Source organism: Mytilus californianus, unplaced genomic scaffold (assembly GCF_021869535.1).
Source record: "Mytilus californianus isolate M0D057914Y unplaced genomic scaffold, xbMytCali1.0.p SCAF_5, whole genome shotgun sequence".
NCBI classification, from domain to species: Eukaryota; Metazoa; Mollusca; class Bivalvia; order Mytilida; family Mytilidae; genus Mytilus; species Mytilus californianus.
The window spans coordinates 29,675,944-29,697,333 of NW_026262701.1; the positions used below are offsets into that span (position 1 = coordinate 29,675,944).

Consider the following 21,390-nt stretch of genomic DNA (forward strand, 5'->3'; position numbering starts at 1 on the left):
ACAGAAACGGATGCTCATTATGCAGGAATATGCTCCGAATTCCACGGCTTACGTAGAAACAATTGCGATGAAAACAAAAAAAGACATTAATATCGACGACGTGTTTCAGAACATCTTAACACTACACCCAGAGTTAAAAACAGAAATTCAATTGTTCAAAAACAACGGAGAATATAAAAGGTGTATTGATGCCAACCGTAATCATAAAGTCATCTATGAAACTGTAAAACAGACTAATGACATTGCAAAATACATTTCAGAGTCAATACAAAAAATGGAAGTCATATCTTCTTCTTTAATCAAGTGTCGATACTTGCAAACACAAACCTCAGATTATTTAGTTTTACATGTACATCACATTATTTCTGATGAAATAACTTTACGATGTATAAAACAGAATTTGAAAAAAATATTGAACGGTGAATACGACGATACATGTTCAAAATCATTATCGTATTCGACATATGTTGCTGCGGAAGAGCAATATTTGAAAAGTAATGAATGCATATCTGACGAGTCGTTTTGGAAAGATCAGTTTGAAACGCTACCACCAGAAGTAAATTTGTCACTCTTGCCAATGTCAGAATCAATATGGAATGAAACTATTCCATACAATGCACACCATTTACACAATTATATAACAAATAGCATTAAAACTTGCATTTCAAAGATCACTGAAAAGTTGGGAACAACCGAATTCGTTTACTTTTTCGCCTGCACATCAATTGTACTACAACGATATCTTGGTGTTGATGATATGACGTTTGCGGTACCTGCTACACTACGAGACGACTTGCACCAATTAACGGATGGATTGTTTGTCAATACTTTGCTCTGTCGGGTAAAGTTTAACCCTACATTAACATGGCGAGAATATATTGCACGAGTTGAAGAAGTCTTACTGTTAGCACAAAAATATCGTGCATATCCACTAGATAAATTAGCACAAATGCTATGGACAATTCAAAAGAAAAGCATTAGTTCATTTTGTTCTCTGATGTTTAATTATAGCAGAACCAACACTGAGAAAGAAGAGATTAGGGTATACTCTAAACATGCAAAGATGTCTTTAAGCATAGATGTCATTGTTGACGAAAGGAACAAACAGACATCAGTTTTGTTTGAATGGGCAGACGATGTGTTAGACAGCACTATAATTGAGCGAATAAGTAACAGTTTGACTGAACTTTGTTCTAGGGATATACCATGGGATCAAAAACTAAATGCCATGGACGTCCTATCGTCATCAGAGATGCAATTGCTTAAGTCGTTCTCTGAAAGTGAAATTCATAACGACACTCACGTGTTAACGGATAAGGAAATGCATATACAATTTGAAATGAACACAGAAAAACATCCAGATAATATAGCTGTCGTTTGCGATGAGGACGTTATCACATATCAAAGTCTAAATAAGATGGCGTCACAAATCGCGGAGGGTATTTGTACAGAAATAAATGCGGACATTTTGAAGTCATATCCTGTGTTATTGTTTACAAAGAAGGACATATATTCCATTGCAATGATAATTGGCGTTTGGAAATCCGGTGGACATTTTCTTCCAGTTTCAATATCAAACCAGAACGCTTTAAAAGATATAAGTTCCCGAATTACACCAGGAGCCATTATTTATCACTGCAGCGATGAAGATTACAAAACAATGATAGAAGCTTCCTTCACCTGTCCAGTTATAAATGTAGAAACCCTGATTGAAAATACATACAACCGCTTCCTCTGGAGTGAGGATGCATCAAGAAAAACAGAAATTGTAGCATATGCCATTCAAACGTCAGGATCTACAGGTGTACCAAAACTGTGCAAAATTTCACATCGCAATCTCAATGTTGTTTCTAATGCTTGGAAGACTGTGTATAATATGGATAAATATGAGGTAAATGTTTTTCAATGGGCGCCAGTGTCATTTGATGTGTTTGTTGGAGATCTCGTGCGTTCATTGATTTGCATGCCTGGAAAACTTGTCCTTTGTCCAGACGAACGACGATTGGACGTTTCTTACATTCAACATCAGATAAAATATCATAATATAACTTTCATAGAAGTGACACCGCATTTTGCATCTCATTTGATAGAAGGCAGTAATGCTTCCGATTTCGAAAGTTTAAAAATTTTAGTTTTGGGGTCGGATGTTACACACAGTCACATATTTGAAAATATAAAACGAATCCTGAGACCGGATCAGCGTGTTATTAATAGTTATGGAATGACGGAAGCTACTATTGATTCTACATGTTTTGACAATCAACAAGTACCTTGTACAAGGAGTGGCACAGTTCCGATTGGAAAGCCATTACCAGGAGTATCACTTCATGTCCTAGATAAAAACACTTTACTTCCATCTCCTATAGGAACTGTTGGTGAACTCTACATTAGCGGAAATGTCATTGCGTCTGGTGATACTGAAGTTGTTGCAATAGGAAAAGAGAAATTTGCATTGAAAACCGGAGATATTTGTTGCTGGTTACCGTCTGGGAATCTAGAGCTTTATGGTCGGTCAGACGATGTTGTGAAATTAAGAGGATTTCGCATTAGCACTTTAGAAATTGAAAAACGAATTATGCTCAAAATTAAAGACATCAAAGAAACCTGTGTTTCTGTTTTAACAGATAACAAATCAAGTAAAACTCAGTACCTATGTGCATTTGTGGAGATGTATCCAAATCACTCAAAAGATATGAACGTTAACAAGATAAAGCAAATACTTTCCCGTGAGTTACCTTACTACATGGTTCCTGATTTAGTTAATTTTTTGGAAAAACTACCAACTACGAAAAATGGCAAAATTGACAGGAAAGGTCTGCCATCTTTATCAGACATGAATGACTTAAAATGTAAGAGGATACCAGGTAAACATGATGGAAAAGAATCGGAGACCGCTAATGTTTTGAAAGCCTTATTCGCACAGGCAATGGATTTAAAAGATATGAATATGATAGATGTTAATTTGACATTCATGGAGAATGGAGGTCATTCTTTAACATTAGTTCGTTTTTGCTCTCTCATTAAGAAAGAGACAAAATTCAAAATAGGAATTGTTGATTTATTTTCGTATCCATCTATCTTGACTTTAGCTAATCAAATAGAAAGCAAGCACATATTGGAATCAGGAAACAAAGTGGCAAATGAAGATTGTTCAACAGATTCTGCAGATATAGTAATAACTGGATTGGGACTCCGTTTACCTGGTGGCATTATGTCTTTACCGCAGTTATGGGAAGTACTTCAGACTGGAGAGGACCTAGTGCAACAATTTCCGCAAGAAAGGATTTCAGATTTTAAAGACTGTTCTAAATATCTGCCAACCACAGATACTTATCGAGGGGCCTTTTTAGATAGAATCGACCAATTTGATAATGAGTTTTTTCATATTCCTCCTGGTGAAGCAAAGTTCATGTCGCCAGAACAAAGACTGCTACTGCAAGTGGCAACAGAGGCCTTACTCGAAGGAGAAAACTCCAGTAATATAAATGGGGCTAATATTGGTGTTTTTCTCAGCACAATTGACATTGGATATTCACAGCTTGATTATCCAGATGAAGCAATTTGCGTATCAGGTCTTTTACCAGGAATGGTTGCTACACGTATTGTTTACCAATGGAATTTAAAAGGACCAAGTATGCTTGTCGATACAGCTTGTTCATCTTCGCTAATGGCATTAAAACATGCATGCGAATCTATTAAAAAGAACGAATGTGATGGTGCATTGGTAGGAGGTGCTAATCTTGTGATTTATCCAGGAAGGACAGGCGTCTTTGGAAATGCAGGTATTCTTTCACCAGATTTTTCCTGTCGACCGTTTGACAAAAATGCAAACGGAACTGTCGTAGGTGAAGGTGTTTTATGTTTATATGTGGAAAGATTAAGTTCAGCAATAAAGCAAAGAAAGCATATCTATGGTATTGTTAATAGTATTGCATCAAACAGTGTTGGCCATGGAAACGGAATCACAGCTCCATCTTCTACCTCACAGATAGAAGTAATAAATAAAGCACTCACGGCTGCCGGAATAAAAGCCGCAGATGTTGGTTATATTGAAACACATGGTACAGGAACAAAGCTAGGGGATAGAGTAGAAATCTCGGCGTTATCGTCAATCTTTAAAGAGAATGTAGCTATTGGTACATCCAAGAGTATGTTTGGACATTTAGACACGACAGCTGGATTACTTGGACTAGTAAAGGTGTTGGCAACATTTATGTTCAATAAGATACCACCATCAGCAAATTTTAAAATTCCGAATTCAGACCTGAAGGAATCCGCTTTATCTATTGTTACCGAAATTCAAGATTGGGATCCTAACAAATCGGGTAAACGAATTGCTGGTATTAGCGCATTTGGCTTAACTGGGACAAACTGCCATGCAATAATTTCAAACCATGATCCAAAAAATGTGAAAGACGAGGGAAAACAGAATCAATCATGCTTCCCGATATTTTTTCGTGGCAAGTCTTTCAATTATATAAAAAAACAAGCATGGCTGTATAATTGCTTAATCAGAGAAACAATGCAAAAAACATCTTTGAATTCCCTCAAAGGTATGTGTTTTGTAATTGCAAAGAGGTTTCACGAAATGTGTATGGAAAATGTTGGTCACGATCAATTTCGTATGGCAATTAATGTAAAAAAACCACCACAAGCAATACGGTTATTGTCTATTGTTCAATCTACATCAAAAGCGGAAGATTTGATACAGATCTGTAAAATGCGGAGCGACATGCACGTTTCATTTCCTGGCTCATGCATTGTCAATTCGGAGATAAACTACTTGAGATCCTTTATACAAAACAATCATATTGATATTTCCGATATTTTTGGAGAAGAGATAGATAATATTTGCCCAGCATTTGGGGTAACCTTGATTTTGTTTGAAGAAAATCGACATTGGCTGGATCGAAACAACAGACTCCTAAAAAACGAAAACCTGTATGATCTTTTGGACAGAAAAGTAACAGAAAGCAAAGAAATTATAAGGTCTTTACCCCTAATGGCCACAGACGACCTAACATACCTTCAAGGCAGGTTTTGTTCATCTGATATTATCAAACTTCTTCGTGGTACAAACCTATCAACTCATGTACTTAATGATAGAAGCACATCTCTGAAAGAATCGTTCGAAATCACAGGCATGCTAGAGCAGTACGAGAAATTATTTTTTGTAATGATAAGGGAGCTTTTAAACAACGGGTTTATAAGAGCAACGGGAAAGGACGAAACAGTACTGAAGTTAGATTCATATATATTCAACTGCAGTGATATACTTGATGTTGACCCAACAAATGTAGCTGATCATGCCATGAAAAAATACCCGAGTTGGGCAGACTGCTTTCGATTTCCGTTATATTGTTCACAACACTTGCGTAGCGTTTTATGGGGAAACATGAGCCCATTGTCAGTAATCTATCCCCAGGGCGATTTAAATTTTATGTTCCGATTTGATAAACTTGGCGATCCACTTGGAGATGTATACTACAATACATATATGCAGTCGATAGCATCATATGCTGACCAACTTGCTGGAATAGGAAAGAAAATAAGAATACTAGAAGTAGGTGCCGGTATGGGACATGTAACAAGACAACTTCTTCCAAAGTTTACAGACATCGGAAACATTGAATATTGGTTCACCGACCTAGGAAAAGCCTTTGTTGAAAATGCAAAGAATACTTTTGAAAACTATATGCACTCTATGAAATTTTGTACGTTTGATATAACAAAATCTGCTCTAGAACAAGGCGTTATCGGAACTTTCGACATTGTAATATCATATAATGTTATTCACACGACTGATAGTATCAAAACTTCTGTTGTGAACTTGAAATCATGCTTGGGGGAAGACGGTACCTTGTTCATAATTGAAAGTGCAAAGAACGAAACATGGGCAACACTAGCCTGGGGTGTACTAGATGGATGGTGGTTCTTCAAAGACTATGATCTTAGACCGTTTGAGCCTATGATGGAACCTAAAAAATGGGAACACATTCTGTCTAGTATGTATAATTGTTTTGTTAACTTTAATCAAAATATAAAATACAATGTACAATTATGATAATATAAGCTTTCATCAGCTATTTTACACGCTCTGACAAACGATTCATAAATATATTGTCAGAAATATAACACGTTGGTGTATGACATTTATCAATGAGGCGATAGTTCAATTTTGGTGATTTCGAACGAAAATATATTTTTGAATCTATATAAAAAAGAAACTTGTACAAGAGTCGTACAAGAACGTTCAGCTGCTTAAATGTTTGTCATTTAAACTCTAGTGGATAGTTGTCTTATTGGCAATCACATTTTTATATATATTAAGGTTTATTTCTATATTTAGTATTTGTATGAGTTTTAACTTTGTCCTTTTTGGGCTTCTATTTATTGTTTTTATGAATTTAAATGTTAATTTTAATAATTGATTGAAATGTGCAATCAAACAATTGATTTATTAAAAAAGGGAGGCGACAGAAACCAAAGGGACGTTCAAACTCATAAGTCGAAGACAAACTGACAATGCTATGGCTAAACACGAACCCCACCAAAAACCGGGAGTGATTTCAGTTGCTCCAGAAGGTAATTAAATCCTGCTCAACATGTGGCTGCCATCAGGCTGCTCATGCAAGTACCCGATTAAAAGTCCAGTTTGGTAGGTCACAATCGAGTAAAACAGGACGGGATTGTGATTACCACAATTGGAACATATCCTTCTTCATCTGTGAAACAGATATTCCATAACGGTCAACCAACTCGTGATTACGTCCGCAAAATTTTCGAAAGGATGATTTCATCTCAACCAATTGGAAGTCTTGGGTCAATAGCTTCCCTGTAAGCAGCAACCATATATCAAGGAAATAATGATAGGAAATGCAAGCTCTGAAAACATAATTTGTTTGCTCTGTGAGCTTACAAATATTTTTGTTTTGATTTCTTTTTGATACGATTACGAAAAGTCCAATAACGTGAATTTCATGCATTCGACAATCGTCTACACATTTTTGATTTCCTATTCAAATTGGAATACTTAATTTTTTTAAACAGTCATTATTTAAAAAAAGTTTACCTTTCTTGTTTGGTTTGAATGGAAACTACTTGAATTATTAAAAGGTTACATAGTAAGTGTGAAATGGTTATCGATCGCATCCATCTCTCGTTTTCTGATGTAAAAAATAACGATATTATTATTGGATACCGCTTGATGAATAAACTCGTCATAGATACCAGGATTGAAATTTTGTACGCCAAACGCACGTTTTGGCTACAAAAGACTCATCAGTGACGCTTAAATCAGAAAAGTTAAAAGCCCAAATAAAGTACGAAGTTGAAGACCATTGTTGACCCAAAATTGCAAAAGGTTTTATTCAATGTCAAACTAATGATAGTTTTGCCTTCACGAGTTGTTGAAAAAAGAGGGACAAAAGATACCAGAGGGACAGTCAACCTCATAGATCGAAAACAAACTGACAACGTCATGGCCAAAAATAAAAAGACAAACAGAAAATAACAGTAGAGATGACACAACATAGAAAACTAAAGACTAAGCAAACCAAAAACTTGGGGTGATCTCAGGTGCTCCAAAAGGGTAAGCAGATCCTGCTCAACATGTGGCACCCGTCGTGTTGCTTATGTTATTACAAATCCGGTAAATAGTCTTATTCGGTAGGTCACATTTAAGGAAACTATTCTTGTTAATGTAAAAAAAAATGTTTTTCCAAGGCCAATTCTGTTGTATCTTTATATTTGCTGAGACGATTTCAGCAAGCTGAAAAAAATCCATAGATAAATTCAATGTTACACCATCAATTTAAATGGATGTGTCAGACACATCCAGAATGGAACATACTATGATACGAACGCTCCTTGTCGTGTTATTTACAGTACAGAAGCCATTGCGATATCTAAAAATGAAGAAACCGTCGCCATGGGAAAAAAGCCAATCGTAACCATTGCAAGAAAACAACAAATTAAAATGTACATATCGCTTTTTTATGCATTTATGTTATCATATATTGACGTTTTTATACCATTTCGTCTTGCATATGCCAAACATCGTTATAATTGCATTTTTATTTATCATATACAATAGAATAATGTATAAGTATTAAGGATTCCGATGGAAAATTGGATTAATATGTTTATAGCTAACTACATTTTGAAGAATAACTCTTCTATTCCTAAACATATGAAAAAAATTAAAAGGAACTACTTCTACATATATAGGCTCTGACGGTCCACTATTTTGTAGATATTGGTTTTGCATCTGTTGTATCTTGTCCATTTGATGAAGAAGACCGAAATGAAGTAGAAAAATTTTTGTTTGTTTGTTGTGTCAAACCATTGAATTTATCCGAGTCTCGAAGAACCCGTTGGTGGGAAAATATTGATACAGATTTTGAGAATAAAATAGAATTAGAAGATGACGCTGACTTAACTGATACCAATTTGTCTACAGAGCAGATTGTGCAAAACGAATTGAAACAGATTTGGTCCGAATTGTTAGGAGTACAAGATATAAATCCTGAGGATGATTTTAATTCCCTTGGTGGTGAATCGTTAATTGCAGTTCAAATGATGACACTTGTTCGGAAACGCATAGGATACCAATTGGAGATAGCTGATACGTTTGGATATCCAAGTTTAGCTAGTTTAGCCAATTTCATCTTCTGTAATCTGGAACAAAAATTAGGCAAAAGTCTCAACTGTGATGTTGTTACTGAACGCGGAAAAGACGGTTTTTCGCAAACAGATTCCAATTCTTTTAAAGAAAATGAGGCAAGCAAAATGCTGATGTTTCCAGGTCAAGGGTCACAAAAAGTTGGTATGTGTCGTTCAATGAAAGGTAGTGCTGAAGCAAGATGTGTTTTCCAAAGAGCAGAGAAAATTCTTGGTTATAATGTTCTTGACGTTTGTCTTCAAAATGATGAAGAATTGATCGAAAGGTTGAAATCAACTGCGTTCGTGCAAGTTGCCCTGTTTGTAGGGTGTTTGGCTAAAATAGAGCAGATTAAAATAGAAAGCCCACACATTTTAGCAAATATCAACTGTGTTGCTGGTCTTAGCGTTGGAGAGTTCTGTGCGCTTGTATACGCCGGTGTTTTAAAGTTTGAAGATGCCCTTGAAATTGTAAGGAAACGCGGACAAGCAATGGAAGAGGAAGCGAATAGATTATCAACGTCCATGGCTAGTATTTACGGTCCTCGCATGGATCAACTTAGACATTACCTAGAGGTTAATTTTAAATCGTTAGAAATATCCACATATTTAGGAGATAATCAACACACAGTTGCTGGGTCAAACGATGACATAGACTCTTTCGTTGATTATTTGAACTCAAAAGATAAAGAAATTATGAATGTTGTTGACGTTCGGAAATTACGTGTTGCAGGAGCTTTCCATTCGATTTACATGAAGAAAGCGACCGTTGTAGTTGATCCATTAATAGATTCCGTTGAATTTCGAAAACCTTGCACACCTGTTCTTATGAATGTTACTGGAAGTTTTTCAGAAGATACGAATAGTATTAAAGAACAACTTAAAAAACAACTAGTAGAACCTGTACAGTGGAGAAAAACGGTAGTATCTGCTTATGAAAATAATGTCAGACAATTTATTGAGGTGTCTCCATCTAGAGTTTTAACATCTATTGTGAAAAATAGAATTTCCGATTGTGAAGGTTGTCTTGCAGATTTTTTTGAAGTTTAGGTGGATTCAATTGAATACTTCAAACTTAATTTCAGTTTTAGCTTGTTTAGATTTGTTGTAAGTGATAGGATGTTTAGTTGCTTGTGTATTATATTTTCTTTTTACATATGATATAAACATTTTTTGGTCAATAGATATATTGGTTTTTTTCCGGTTCTTTTTTTCTGAAAAGTGTGAAATTAAGATATATATAGTCAAGGGATTTTACTGTTTTATATATACAGAATATTAATGGAAAGAGTTCTTTTTAGATATATATAATCATTTAGTTTGAATCACCGTTTGCACATATATGTATATTTATCTTATCATTAAAGCTTTAGAAATTAAGTTAACTCCCATGTGTTTGTATGTATGTGTGTGTAGTATTCTGACTTATATGAATGCATAATGTCAGTTGTCTCGCTGTTTATAGTGGCATTTTATCATTGATCGTAGTCTTAATGTTTTATCTGTTTTATATGTAAGGCAGGATGCTCGTATGGGCTGTTTATAGTGGTTTTTTATCATTGATCGTAGTCTTAATGTTTTATCTGTTATATATGTAAGGCAGGATGCTCATATGGTATAATATTACCTGCTATAAATAAGATACTATAATTAATATTGGTTATTCTAAATAGCCTTTTTTGTAAATAATGTAGTGAGTTACACATACATGTAGTCGCATTAAATGCCTTCTTCATCAATTGATAATTGCAAATACTTAAGTTTTTGGATTATATCAAGATTGTTTCCCAATGCCAATCTTATATAAATTTGTTTTTGTGTTTAGAAATAAAAAGGTGACTCTATATGTTAATCGAAGAAAGTGTTGTGTGAATAAATAGCTTTAATAGAGTAGTTATTTTTCATGTTGTTATAACCTGACATTTAAAAAGATGTTTTATATGTTTATTTAAACTATTTTTATACTTTATAATCATTTGCTAATTTTAATTTACCTAGCTTTGTTCTGTTGTACATGCTTATTAATTAAAGTGCATCAAAAAATAATGCAAATAATATAGTAAATAAGTTGTACAGTAACAAGTTATTGCATATTTGAGTACTGGTAACTCCAGCTTAAGATATATTCCAAAGACAATAATGATCAGTTGTTTTTACTTTTATTTGAATCTTCTTTTCATGTAATCAAGTAGCATAAATGAGGTGATATTTAGAACAAACCATCGATCACTAAATAGTCCTTTTCCATACAAAATTAACAGTCAGTTTGATTTTTTCCACATAAATATTACTGTTTTTCTTTTAAAATTCTCATATATTCCAATCTTTTCTCTCTCGATATTTAACAATAAAATAAATCAAAACTCGTATGAACTAGTTTGCAGCAGAGTTATAGTTATTATAAGATGTGTTATATGAACTTAATTCTAATTATCTGACATTGTATTCTCTGTGCTGTAAATATGCCTTTGTATATTATGTAATATGTGTTTTAAAAGATTAAAACAAAAAATAAAAATCTGATTAGTTGTATGATCAATACCTCTTCTGTAACAGATAATTTTATTTATCGTTGTTCTATTGATTTTTCAGATATACAATGAAGTTCATTTACTTTGTTTTTCTCTTATATGTTTTTTTTATGGATTTTTTTTCACTTGTTTTTAAATTTATAAATATATATTCATATGTGTGTGTTTGTGTACAATTTCTATGAATGTGTGCTATTATCATATTATTCATTGTCAGAACTTATTTTTGTCTAGCCTTTTCAATTATATTATATATTATTAAGTGTTGTTATTATTTAGTCAAGCCCAAAATACTAGAGATAGATACAACTATATTGATATTTGAAGTGCTGAAATAGCTGTCTCTTTAAAAGATAAAATTTCATATTTACAGTTATCACTGATTTGATTAAAGCCCCACTGATCAATCTTGTGTAGATGAAACACGCGTTTAGCGTGCTAAATCGTAAGCCTTATAATATATATCTTTGATGAGAGTTCTTTTCAGTAGCTGCAAAAATCTTTACTATTGCATTATTTTATTTTTAGTGTTGAATATATTTCTTAAGTTTGTTAATGTACTACATGTATATAATGAACAGCTACTGTACAGGATAAAGATAAATCGAAATTTGTATTTGTCCATCATAGTGTTAGTGTATACCTTTTATAGACGAATAGATAAATCAATTATGAACCGCTGTCTTCGTAAGAAAGGTCTTTGACTTTTATCGAGAAGTTACAGTATTTAGTTTTATAACTAAATACTAAAGTTCTTATATATACTGGAACAGGAAATATAAATTTCGATTGTTGTTTCCCTTTAAACATATAATTGAACACAAACCACTGCTTTTGTCAATGATTATATATATATATATATATATATTTAAACAAGTCTAAATTGAAAACAACGTTCAAACCTATGATTGCGTTGGATAAAAACCGCAATTTGTATACGTGTGCATGCAAAACAAATTTCTAGTTAGAGGGGTCTAAATACAGCACAAACAACATTTTCCAAAAGACCAAAAAAGTGAAAAAGTATATTTTAACAATATATATATATAAACATATAAACAGTAGGTTAAGAATATGTATGATTAAAAGGAAAATATATCATATTTATCAATGTGTATTATATGTATGAATAAATGAAATTATAAATGTTTTTATTCTATTTAAAATTGTATAATGTCTACATTTTTATAAGATAAGTTTTTAGTGTTATCATCTTATTTATTGTTGTTCACATATAAAGACATAAACCATGGGGATGGATTTTATTTATTAAAGGCTGAATTAAAAGTTAATAAGCAGCGACTAAGTAAGCGGACAGTTCAGATGGTGAGTAAATACTTATTATTAGCTTGAAAATTGTATGCAATAGTTCTGTCCAAAAATTTAAGAAGTATTTTTCAGTAATACAGTTTGTAAGCACAGATTTTGTATTTATATACAATTTTGATTAATTCTATATCGAAGGTATCTACGGTTCTTAATTAGATTTTGATGGAAATATAATGACAAACGGGTAGAAAATACCAAAAACAATATGTATAGGTGGAATCAGATTTCAAAATACAAAGCACATTATAAGAACGAAACTATACGTGAAATACAATCAAAATGAACACGATATTGGAAGCTATTCCTTATTTCTAATTGGTAGCCATCTTTAAGATTACAAATAATGATAAAAAATGAAAACAAATATTTGGCATTCCAAATAATCAAAGGTTATTGTCAGAATAATACTTCTATTTGTTCATATTATATTCATGTAGACAAATAGAGCAGTTCATAAATTTTAAGTTTACATTGAAGAGTATATGATGCATTAATCGGCCTGAGTGCAACTTCTTTCCTTCCCTAACATAAAATAAATGTGGTCCGACTGCCAATAAGACACAACTATCCACCAAAATTCAAATGACGAAAATATACGCATTCTCCCCCGCATACTCTAAAAATCAGACGATGAGAGGTAATGTGGAGGTGTGTTGGACATCTTGGTTCGTTTTCTCAAATCTATACAAATATCAAAAGCGTAAATATTATTGAATTTATAAACAATAACAATCAACAACGGTTAATACACAATTGATTAATACACTATAATTTATTATTTTTCAGATAGAAATTTCACTTTAGCCAACAACCATACAAGATAGTCAACGTTTAAGAATAGACGGTATTTAAGATTTTATTACTAAGTTTCATATAGATAAAACAAACAAAGACAAACCTCAGTTTGCATAGTGATGCATATTACTTTCTTGTATCAATTACAATGACATTTCAAAGGGACGCTGATAATCGAATTCAGAACTTTAACTTCTGCACCTACTGATCCAGACATTGGAAATAAATGGATTCCTTTTCCATTTTTGAGAAAACTGTTTCAACAGTTGAATGGACATATTTAAAGTGAAACAGTTTCTTGCATTAAATGTATTGATTGTGTATTGGTTTATGCTAAACTTGCTCCAATAATTCAATAAAAGCATGCCTGTTTGACTAGTGTTCTGTTATACACAGCACAACATTCACAAAAAGATATTGAAACTAGAATAATATTACTACTCATTAGCAATATCTTCTTGGTAAAATCATGGCTGCGTTTTATTTCATAGTTTAGGTACATGCAAGATATAAAATAAGTTAACAACAACAGTAATGTTCTCACAGTTTTGGAATGCAGTTTGAAAACAAATAAACATTCTAGCATTTTTAGAATAGCTGTCTATTCATAGGAGATATGATTAAATAGAATGAATTACAAACTGTTGAAATTACTATAGATTCTACATAAAAATTCAAGATCAAAGAAATTTTCCAAAATTTCATTCATCTTTTTTCCTTTAGACCAGTAACTCATTGAAATGGCTCCATACAATATCTGCGTTAATTTGTTTTTCGTTCTCCACAATAACAATGATTCATAGAAATAGCTGTATATGTTGATAATCTTTTCTTGGGTCGGTTATTATGTTGTATTTATTGTAATTTCTTGGCTTTTTCAATAAATTAACTACGTTCAGATAAAGCACAAAGATATTTTGTAAAATATAAAAATTTAAAAGGCTCGTTAGATAATAAAATTAACGCTACCAATGTGTATGCACAAGATCTTATTAGAAATTTGGTCTGAAATCGTATCTTTTATTTGTATTTCTACAAGTTTATTTTTTCAATCTTCAAAGCTCACTATATATTTGTCCCATCAGTACAATCATTATACATTATGTTAAGCGTTGGTAAAAAGCTATATCTATACCAAATGATCATAACAACAAAATACATTTTAAACGTAACTTAACAAACCCAACAAGCAAACCTATCGTAATCGTGCATTTTGAGTAACCAACACATGAATTTAGTTTATATATATAGTGCTTAAAAGTCACAACAGACTAGCCATAACAAGCATAACAAGTAAATAACACAATATATTTCCGACATACATGTTCTAAAATGAACGCTATTATTTTGATTAGCTTCATTTCTTAGTGAACGTTCTTATTCTTAATTGCTGAAGTCAAATATAACCTGGTAATTAACAACATTTTTATAGCTTTCATTTTGTTTTCAGATGATACTTGCTAAAGTGAAATATGCATTTGTTGAGAATCGGAAAATGTAAGTTAAAGAAACATTGCAATGATTATTATTTATAATATGTTTTATTGAAACATGGTTTAAATACAATACTCAAAGGAGCTATAAATATCTGATGTAACTCCCTCATATGTAATGTGTCAACTGAACTTTTCCGAAGTCATCTATATGGAATGTATACTTCCGTAACCATATTGTTCCTTTTAGTAGGAATTAAAATATGAAATACTCCATAATATACTTTTTTTTTATATTCATAATTTCTTTTCAATCATTTAATGGATTGAAATCAAATTTATGTAACATATTATCTTTAGATTATAGTATATTTTTCAAATATGTGTATGTTGGAGGTATAAAACGGACATGAAAATACTAATGAAGATTTAATCTATAACATACTCAAGTAAAGCTGATAAACAGATATCTGTTTGTTGTGTGAAACCGGCTAATTTTTTTAAATAAATGTAACATGGTAACATTTAAATAATTTTCATTGTTTGAGTAAAACATTACACCATAAACAACTGGTTAACAGAATGTACTTTCCGAGTCAACATAGAGTTTAAGAAGTTGCTATCTGGTATGGGTTTTGCTCATTGTTGAAGGCCGTACGGTGACATTAAGTTGCTAACTTCTACGTCATTTGGTCCCTGATGGAGAGTTGTCTCATTGGCAATCATACCGCATCTTCTTAATTTCATATAGTAAATAAATATACAATGATATTCTCCACAAAATTATATTACAAAATATAAAAGTACTACAATGCGGAACAATTATATTAGATTTTAACCGATTTATTTATCTCTCAATAGGAATACAAAAATAACGATGTCTCTCATCAATTAGATATGTAATTTTAAACGTTTATTTTTCAGAGCAGCTAAAGATCTACTACATGTTGCCGAAAGCCACTCAGTATTCAAGTTGGTCACTGTGACATTGTGTTGATCTTTTGTTTTTGTTTGTTACAAACTTCATTTTTAGAATTGTTTAAATCACTGTTTTATATCAAAGAAAGTTAATAAGCGAATAGATGTAGTAAACTTTTGTTCATATTTAAACTGAAGATGTTTTTGCGTATTGTAAAAAAATGAATTAGTAACTGGAACAAAGGTGGTGATTGTAATATGCATTTCCAGCGAAGTGTGCGAGTCAAGTTAAAAAGGTTCCTTTTTATGAAGGACCATATAGAGATAGTATATGGTTTGGAACTTACAAGTATTTATATGCTTAGTTAGTTATTTTGTTTATGTATAATATATTGAAAATTGTGTATGAAAATATTCATCATTTTAGATTATTTGGAAAAAAAGTTCTTGAATGATTTATTTAGATAATATAACAAGTAATTATAGTAATAATTATTTTACCAAGTCTTGTTAATATATCCGTCTGTCAGTCATCATTTTGTTGTCATGCAGAATGTACGTTCATTTTCTATATCGGTTATCTTCAAACTAAGAAAAATATACCTTCACGCTTAGAAAAATATACCTTAAAAATTCACGGATTATTTCAATAATCATAAAAACTGAAACTCTGAGCTATAAGCTTAGAAGTAGCCTGTGTTTATACCGCTTTATCAATCGTGTCGCTTGTGTGTTTTCTTCATTACATGTTAGTTACAATTTAGTTTTGAATTGCAGTGACAAAATCAACAGATCATTTACGCCGTAACAATATTTTAACCTATTTTACACAAAGTTCCTATAACCTGCTTTACCTGCTATATACGGAGTCAAATATATAACTACAAGGATATGTTTTTTTTTCAATTAATTTGTATTTTTTCAATTCATTAGAGCGTTTTCTTGTTAATTTATATTTAATAACATCCTTTCGAAACAAGACAAACATCGAAAAAGTTTTCAGTGTTTGCAGAGGAGGCTTTTTTTACACATGTTACAGCAAATTCCCAACTGGAATTTGGCTATTTACTCAAATGAACCTGATGTATAGTTAAAGTTAAGTTCAAATACGAAACCATTCTTTATGGAGGGAACTGTACAAAGTTATAAATAATTAATCGACTCAGGAGGTAAACCAACTTTTCTTTTTGAATCCTTTCACATTTCTAAGAACTATATGTACCGTTAGAAAACCGACGAAAGAGTGTTATCTTAAACAAAGGAGACTCGACATTGTTGTTAATACGGAAGATAAGGTATGGGAGCTCGTTGAAAAGGTTCCTATACTCAATCATTCACCTAAGTTAACAGCGCACATTTTTACCACCATGACGGCAGTATGAAACTCTAAATATAATTTATAAAGATATTACACATATCTTACTTACAGTATGAATAATCTGATGAAGTATAACGACAATTCATTTTATTTGCATTGCATACATACATGCTTTCACTTTTGGTCATAATGGATTTGGTTGTTTATAGTGACATACATTTACTCTTTAAAGTAAATTAGAATCACACCTGTATGATTTAAGTAACATGTAAATTCAACCTTGTATCTGTTCAGCTATCTTAATCGAATTGTTATACCTTCCTTACATGAACTTCTTTTTTTCTGATGCCCCCCCCCCCACCCAAGGGTGATTGGGGAATAGAAATATGGTCACCATTTTTCTTCCTCCGACCGGCGGTAAAACCCTCGTTAAAGTGGGGCGTCCGTTTTGCTGTGCGGGATGTACAAGTTCGCAGTCAATATAAATATAAATCAATCATATTTTCTGATGTCTTAAACTACTGTAGACATAATTAGTAATACATCGTTCGATATCTCATATTAGCAACCATTGTACCCCAGCTATTAGTGATAATATAGTTATAGAAGTATAAACATTAGATTAAACTTCACAGACATTATATCTATATATCATTTAGTATCTAAATCTTTTACAAATGTCGTCCAAATATTTTATAATGCCATTATTATATCTTAAATGTTATCAACAGTATTGAATTTTCATTTTATGTGTTGATATCATAATACGTTATCTACAGAGTGTCTATTTGCTATTTTGTTTTTCTTTTTTGTAATAGTTATTTGTTTTTATAGTGATTAAGATTATATATTACAACGTTGACTGCTGTAACTAATTTTTGACATTTTTACCTAGTATTATATCTGTTTGTTTTGCTTACACATTGTTGTTGAAATAATGGAATTCTATGCCTCTGTCATACAAGTAAGAGATTTAGCTAGCTCTAAAACCTGGTTTAAACCACAATTTTCTACATTAGGAAATGCCTGTACCAAGTTAGGAATATGACAGTTCTTTTCCATTCGTTTGATGTTTTTGAGCTTTTGATTTTGCCATTTTATAAAGGACTACCGTTTTGAATTTCCATTGGAGTTCGGTTTTTTTTTTTTTTTTCTTACTTTTTTTTATAATATTGTTAGGTCTAATTCAACTGTTTATAAAATTATTAGAAATTGCACATAATTTTAGATACTTGTGGTATGGTCATTATGATTTTTTAAAATGTGATTCACACTAAAGATAATTTTTCAAGGGTCCAGATTTGTGATTTTCATACTTAGAATTAGCTGTAAAGAAAAAAAAAAAGAAGAAAAATCGAAGAATTAGAGAACCAGTATAAAATGAAACTCAAACTAGTTTTTATCTTATGACAAAAGGTGTGTTGTCACATTATAAAAATCAAACCAGTTTCATTTTAAATTGCAATGTCTTCTTCGACTTTATTCAAAGTATTTGCACGTCTTTAACTTTGGGCCAATGTATCTATAAATGAAAAGACTGGTCAAAGCATAAGTGCCAAGATCACATGAACCAAGTTTAAATAAATACATATTGATAAATTCTCAGCTGGGGTTTTATGTATAACTTTTATAATAAATTAAAAAAACCAGATCATATAGGCAATAATGTTTGAGGTATTTTGATTTCTCTTAATGAGCCGTATTTGGTTGATTTTAGAAGTTTTCAGGACAATACATGTATCAAAAATTCCCACAAGTAGGCTATCAAAAGAGAGTCGACCAAAATGTAGGGCATGCCATTTAAACAGTTTATAGAAAAAAAGAGTGTTGGATAGGGACAGATATTGTTGTCCGCACATATGAAACGTACACTTTAAAACGTATTGTATGGGTTCCTTAACGTACAGAAAGTGTAGCACTCGGCCTCCACGAGGTATCAAATTTAATGTCTGTTTTTACCGGAAGTAGAAACTGGCCGATTACATAAGTTAAGTTAACCATATTGTATACTCCATTCACCTTTAAATTAGCTCAATTAAGTTACCAACTCTTCCAATGAATTTCATTTTTTTTCATTTTTTTTTCTTCTTTGAGATGTAAGGTAGACGAATTAAATGCTGTCAGTGCAAAAGTGTATTTTTATTCTATTTTCATTTTTTTATTATTCAAAATTGTTTAGTCAAAATGAATTTGAAATATTATAATATACATGTGCATGTAGCTTACATTTTACTTAAATTTTACCATGGCTTTTTGAACTTCAAGTAACCATTTGGCGTACACTCCTCTAGAAGTGGGGACATTTTGTTTAATAAGTATTGTTCCAGATCGTTGGAATTAATAGTATAGTTGTTTTTCTTCAAGGGTTTGACGAAAGGTGTATAATGAAATAATAATGACTTTTTTGTTAGCAATTTAAGAATTAGACAGTAATTATGCTACAGATCAAATTTATTTACAAAATGTTTGTTCACCTCAATTATAATGTATTGTATGCAATGAATGAACTACAATGGCTACAAATGAATTAACGCTTTATATATTATAATAATAATAAATATAGCAATTAATTTTGTTTTCATTTTAAATTCTACTAAACATTCGCATTTGCGTTTTACAAAGTATATAATTGAAAAAAAATTGGGTTTTTATTTTGTTTTTGGATTTGCAATACAAGTTCAGGACGGAAATCCATTTCAGGTTTGTATGGTCTTCAAAATTGAAGGTACAAGTACACGTTATTTAGATCAGCAGCTTTTCCTGCAAAATACCGGTTACCCGAAGATTGTTGAAACGACGCACTTTTCTCATACGTGACAATAGATTTCATTAAGTAAACTTAGTAAACAAAATATTGACTGATTACTTGTTTTGAGTTGACCGGCGCAAACCTGGTACAAGTACCTTATATGTATTTAGCCATAATTTTGAGGTCCGTTTTGGTTTTATAACTTTAACTATTTCGATTCTTATGTATCCTTGGCTTTAAATATTTGGCTTTTAGCGTTCTTGATGAAGGTAAATCAAGAAAAGCGCTTTGATCGCTCTGAGTGTTTTCTTTTATTGTAATTTTTTCTTCTCTTAACTATGAAATGGTAAATCACAGCTATCAAAACTGTCAACAAAAACCGATTAAGCGACGGATAATATTAGTGAAAAAACAGATGTTTTATATTGTCTAGTTTTTTATAATCAATCAGAAAATGAGTACTTCTTTGAATATTTACATTCTTGGTTTACCTATCCCCACGAAATCCACGACAATTGGTATCAAACAAATAATAATAAAACAAGAAGGCGGAATGTTTTGGACTATTTTCATGGATGACGAGTAAATCGAGTTTGGTCACTCATGACAATAATAAAATGTTACCCTAAACAACTCCTGTACTCAAATAACCAGTTGGTTAACAAGCAGGTCCGCGTAGTTTGGTTCTAGGGTATCGTCTAATCATTTTGGGGTTACATGTGTTACGTCATTTACTTACTTTAATATAGTTATTTGATGACTATAAAAATAGTACTGTTACAACATTCTCCTCTCCCTCTTAAATATTGTCAATCTTTACATTAAGAGTGCTTCAACAGTTTTCAGAAAATGTTAATCCAAATGATTCCAATAGGCCATATGTTTGATATTGAGTAAAATGGTTCCGAATAGTTGAGTGTTAAAATGCATAATCTTGTGAGTCCAATCATTCATATGTATACTATTGTGTAAGAATATTTGACGTATAGTGCTATAGTTGATTTCATTAAATTTATACTAAATGCTTCCGTCAGGAACTCGAACATATACACTCGAAAGAAACTAACCAACTTTGTATACTGTGCAACAAAAATGGATTTAACAAATGCACTCTCTAAAAAACATATAAATTTTACAATTTTTTATCTATATCCAATACATTAATTATCCTCTTCCTGAAAGATTTGAACATACTGGCTTCAATAAGAATATGACATATGACAAGTTTGACATCAAACACATCATAGTGCATATATTTTTGTTAAATGCTCTAGATGTCTTTTTGATTATTGTTTCATGATGATGGAAGTTTTTAACGACCTTGACTGGCTATACAGCCCTCGCACGGTCGGTTTCATTGGGTTCCGGTCACTTTGTCGTATAACCAACGTCGCCTTCTATTCATACCCTCAAAATTAATGTACAGTTACATATCCGATATTTTTGAGGGTACTCATTTGAATGGTTCCGATTAGTTGAGTGCATAATTCAACTTTTCGTCTAGTTCTGATCCGTTGACCATATATTTTTTGTTTTATTTATCATATGCTTTATTTTAATAAATTGATAATTTTATTAGATTGTTGAATGATATTGAATAATATTATTTGTCTCAGTAAAAGGTTTACGGTTCTTTATGAAATAGCGGAGGTGTAA

The 21,390-nt window shown here is 31.8% G+C and overlaps 1 protein-coding gene across 1 annotated transcript; it reads left to right on the top strand.

Annotated features, from left to right (window-relative positions):
• The first annotated feature begins 373 nt into the window (after window positions 1-373).
• Window positions 374-19,555, top strand: LOC127700720 (polyketide synthase PksN-like). The gene is made up of 5 exons (XM_052204330.1): window positions 374-6,005; window positions 8,255-12,518; window positions 13,308-13,365; window positions 14,767-14,813; window positions 15,674-19,555. Exons 1-2 carry the CDS (start codon window positions 578-580, stop codon window positions 9,709-9,711), a joined length of 6,885 nt encoding a protein of 2,294 aa, XP_052060290.1. The 5' UTR covers window positions 374-577; the 3' UTR covers window positions 9,712-12,518; window positions 13,308-13,365; window positions 14,767-14,813; window positions 15,674-19,555.
• Window positions 19,556-21,390: the final 1,835 nt, after the last annotated feature.

Bases quoted from the DNA above. Each gene is read 5' to 3' on its own strand.
- LOC127700720 (XM_052204330.1), top strand. From the start codon at position 578: ATGTCAGAATCAATATGGAATGAAACTATTCCATACAATGCACACCAT. The intron at 6,006-8,254 runs GTATGTATAATT...ACTATTTTGTAG, and splicing joins ATGGGAACACATTCTGTCTA to ATATTGGTTTTGCATCTGTT.